The 2,632-nt window shown below is 31.7% G+C and overlaps 1 protein-coding gene across 1 annotated transcript; it reads right to left on the bottom strand.

Annotated features, from left to right (window-relative positions):
- Positions 1–1,131: 1,131 nt before the first annotated feature.
- Positions 1,132–2,259, bottom strand: LOC149057994 (KRAB domain-containing protein 2-like). Its single transcript, XM_089218275.1, has 2 exons — positions 1,852–2,259; positions 1,132–1,608 (listed from the first exon to the last, which is right to left on the bottom strand). Exons 1-2 carry the CDS (start codon positions 2,257–2,259, stop codon positions 1,132–1,134), a joined length of 885 nt encoding a protein of 294 aa, XP_089074401.1.
- Positions 2,260–2,632: the final 373 nt, after the last annotated feature.

The raw sequence follows: 2,632 nt of genomic DNA, 5'->3' as shown, positions 1-2,632 counted from the left end.
TAATGTTTTTTAATACGCACGTGGTAACAATCATAACCGTATCAGGAAAGAATGTTTTTCGACTATGTATAATTCCGTGAGCAAGTGCGGTCGCGTTATAACTTATAATATTGAATTTTATGATGGGTACATCTATCGATGTATATTGTATAAACGTGCAGGTATTCACTATAATGTTATCGTTACGGCAGATCATAGCTGGCACTTACTATAATATTATTATACTCGTTGATCATTTTTATCATTAAGTCGACTCGGTTAAAGTGTTATTTTTTTTTAAGTCGATGTTCCGACAGAACGAACCATACTCAGGTATATACGTATTTAATCAGGTACACTATTTGTGAAAAAAGTAAAGGTCACTCCCCTGTTGGTATCTAGTGTTATTTAGTATTGCTGCAGAAATGATAATAATTAATAGGTTGTATGTACATAATATAAATATATGTTCTGTTCAAAAATGTTAATCCCACGTGGAGTACCACAACACTGATGTTCGTAAAAAAAAAATACATAAATATTATTTGATTACATAATATTATAAGCTAATCATAGTAGTTAGTGGAGAGTTTTGACTGCGTCCATTTAGTCTGACGAGGACCCAGACGGTCGGCTGTGGTATGGCGGCGCTGCCGACGACGGTTATTAATCCGGTCGTGCGTCATCGGTCTCGTTTTCGCTTAGTAAATAATAATACATAGTTGATATTATTATATATGTCGTAGGCATATAGTCAAATCAGGCATTTTATTAAATGCCTAGGCATATAGTCAAAGAATTTAATGTTTATGCAATTTCACTATCCGCCTAGACATTTAGTAAAATGCCTAGTCATTTAATTAAGTGACTAGGCATTTGACTAAATGCCTATTTCATGCCAGGCAAATAATAAAAGAACATTTTGTATTATTTTAAAAATTTAAATATATTTTCTATCAGTTATTTATTGCTATTTTATACATAAAAAAAGCTGTGTATTATTTATTAATATGAAAAACACGTATAGATACTCGTATATGAAATAATATGTTTAATTTTGTGTCATTATGTCAACTATTACTATTGTTTTAAAAATGAAATAATAAAAAATAAATAAAAAGTTATATTATAATTACAAGTTTTTGTTACCTATTACTTGTTGTCACATGTTGTAATTTGGTGGCATTTGCTGGAACATTTAAGATTTTTCTTAAAACACAAGCACCTATTGGTTTGACATTGCCGCTTTCCTGATTGACATTGACATTTAACAAAACCTTGACCGTTGAAAATTGATAAGTTTGCTACTGCTTCACGTATGGACACGTATTTGTCTTTTTGTATTTTGCTGTCTTCTAAACCATTATTTGACACTAGTTGAAGTTCTTCTCTTGAACACCAATTTTTTATTATACCAACTTCTGTGCCAATTTGGTAAACGCCGTTCCGAATGTCTATCACTAACCCATTTATATTTTGACTATCGAGAGGTCCTCGGTCTACTTTTGGAACACTTAATACTATTTGATCACCAACCTCTAGTTCTTTAAATAGTTTTTCACTATTTTCTGCCATTTTTTTAGCTGCTATAGTTTGTCGTTTGTAAGATTCAATGCGGTTAACTTTTATCTGTTTTTCATTATTACATAGCAGACAAATATTTTCAATATCGTTACTATTATTTATAGAATAGCTGCAATTATCATAATGAATATTTCTTTTACATATAGTACATTGGAGTTCACTACCTGATTTTTCACAAACACTGCAGATATTATTTATGTCACAATATTGTAAAATATTTTCAAAATCTTCTTCACTTGATAATTTTTGAATAATTTCGGCAGGTAAGTTTGTAGAACTAAGACCTACCTTCGGTTCAGTGCCAAACAAGGCTCGATATGGCGAACGACCTAAAATTCGATGATGTGAAATGTTTTTTTGCCATTGTACAAAATAAACTCCGATTGACCACTTGGTACTTTTATTGTCTACGACCCAAGCTCGTAACATGTTTTCAACATCTTGATTTGATCTTTCTACAGATCCCTGACTCTGAGGGTGCCGCGGCCGCCCGTGTACTATTTTACACTCAGGCCACAATTCTGCTAATTCTTCAATTATTTTCGCTGTAAATTCTCGCCCATTATCAGATTGAAGTATTTGAGGTGCTCCTTGTTCCAAAAAAATTTTTAAAAGTTCGTGTGCAACTTCGGTGGCTCGTTTTGAAGTAAGTGGTCGAAGATATAAATATTTGGTTGCGTGATCCTGATAGTTCATAACCCATTTAAAATTTCCATCGGGTGTTGATTGGAAATCAATAAGGTCAATTTGCCCTCTTGAATTAAAATCTGCCGATAATATTGGTTTTATAACGACGCCTTTACAAGGTTTTGATTTTTTTTTGTTACAAGTTGTACACAAATTTATAAATATTTGGATTGCTATTCGAGGAATATTGTATTTATTTTTTAAACTCTGCTCAACTTTATCCCTTCCACCATGACCAGTCGCTTTATGACTTTCTTCGATTTTTTCAAAATAGTTTTCATATGGTACAACATAAATAATATTTTCGGTTTTAGTTTTTGGTTTTAAAATAATATGTTTAACATTTCCTACTTCAATCAGATCATATTTACGACATAAATAA

The sequence above is a fragment of the Diuraphis noxia genome, unplaced genomic scaffold, assembly GCF_037042655.1.
Source record: "Diuraphis noxia isolate RWA-SAM2 unplaced genomic scaffold, SU_Dnox_SAM2 contig0002, whole genome shotgun sequence".
Taxonomy (NCBI): Eukaryota; Metazoa; Arthropoda; class Insecta; order Hemiptera; family Aphididae; genus Diuraphis; species Diuraphis noxia.
Note: the sequence above shows the minus strand (reverse complement) of the source record. Positions and strands in the feature narration are given on the sequence as shown.

Coding starts and splice junctions, on each gene's coding strand:
- LOC149057994 (XM_089218275.1), bottom strand. CDS start 2,259: ATGAACTATCAGGATCACGCAACCAAATATTTATATCTTCGACCACTT. Junction 1,609..1,851: donor TGTTTGGCACTGAACCGAAG/GTAGGTCTTAGT, acceptor AATGAAAAACAG/ATAAAAGTTAACCGCATTGA.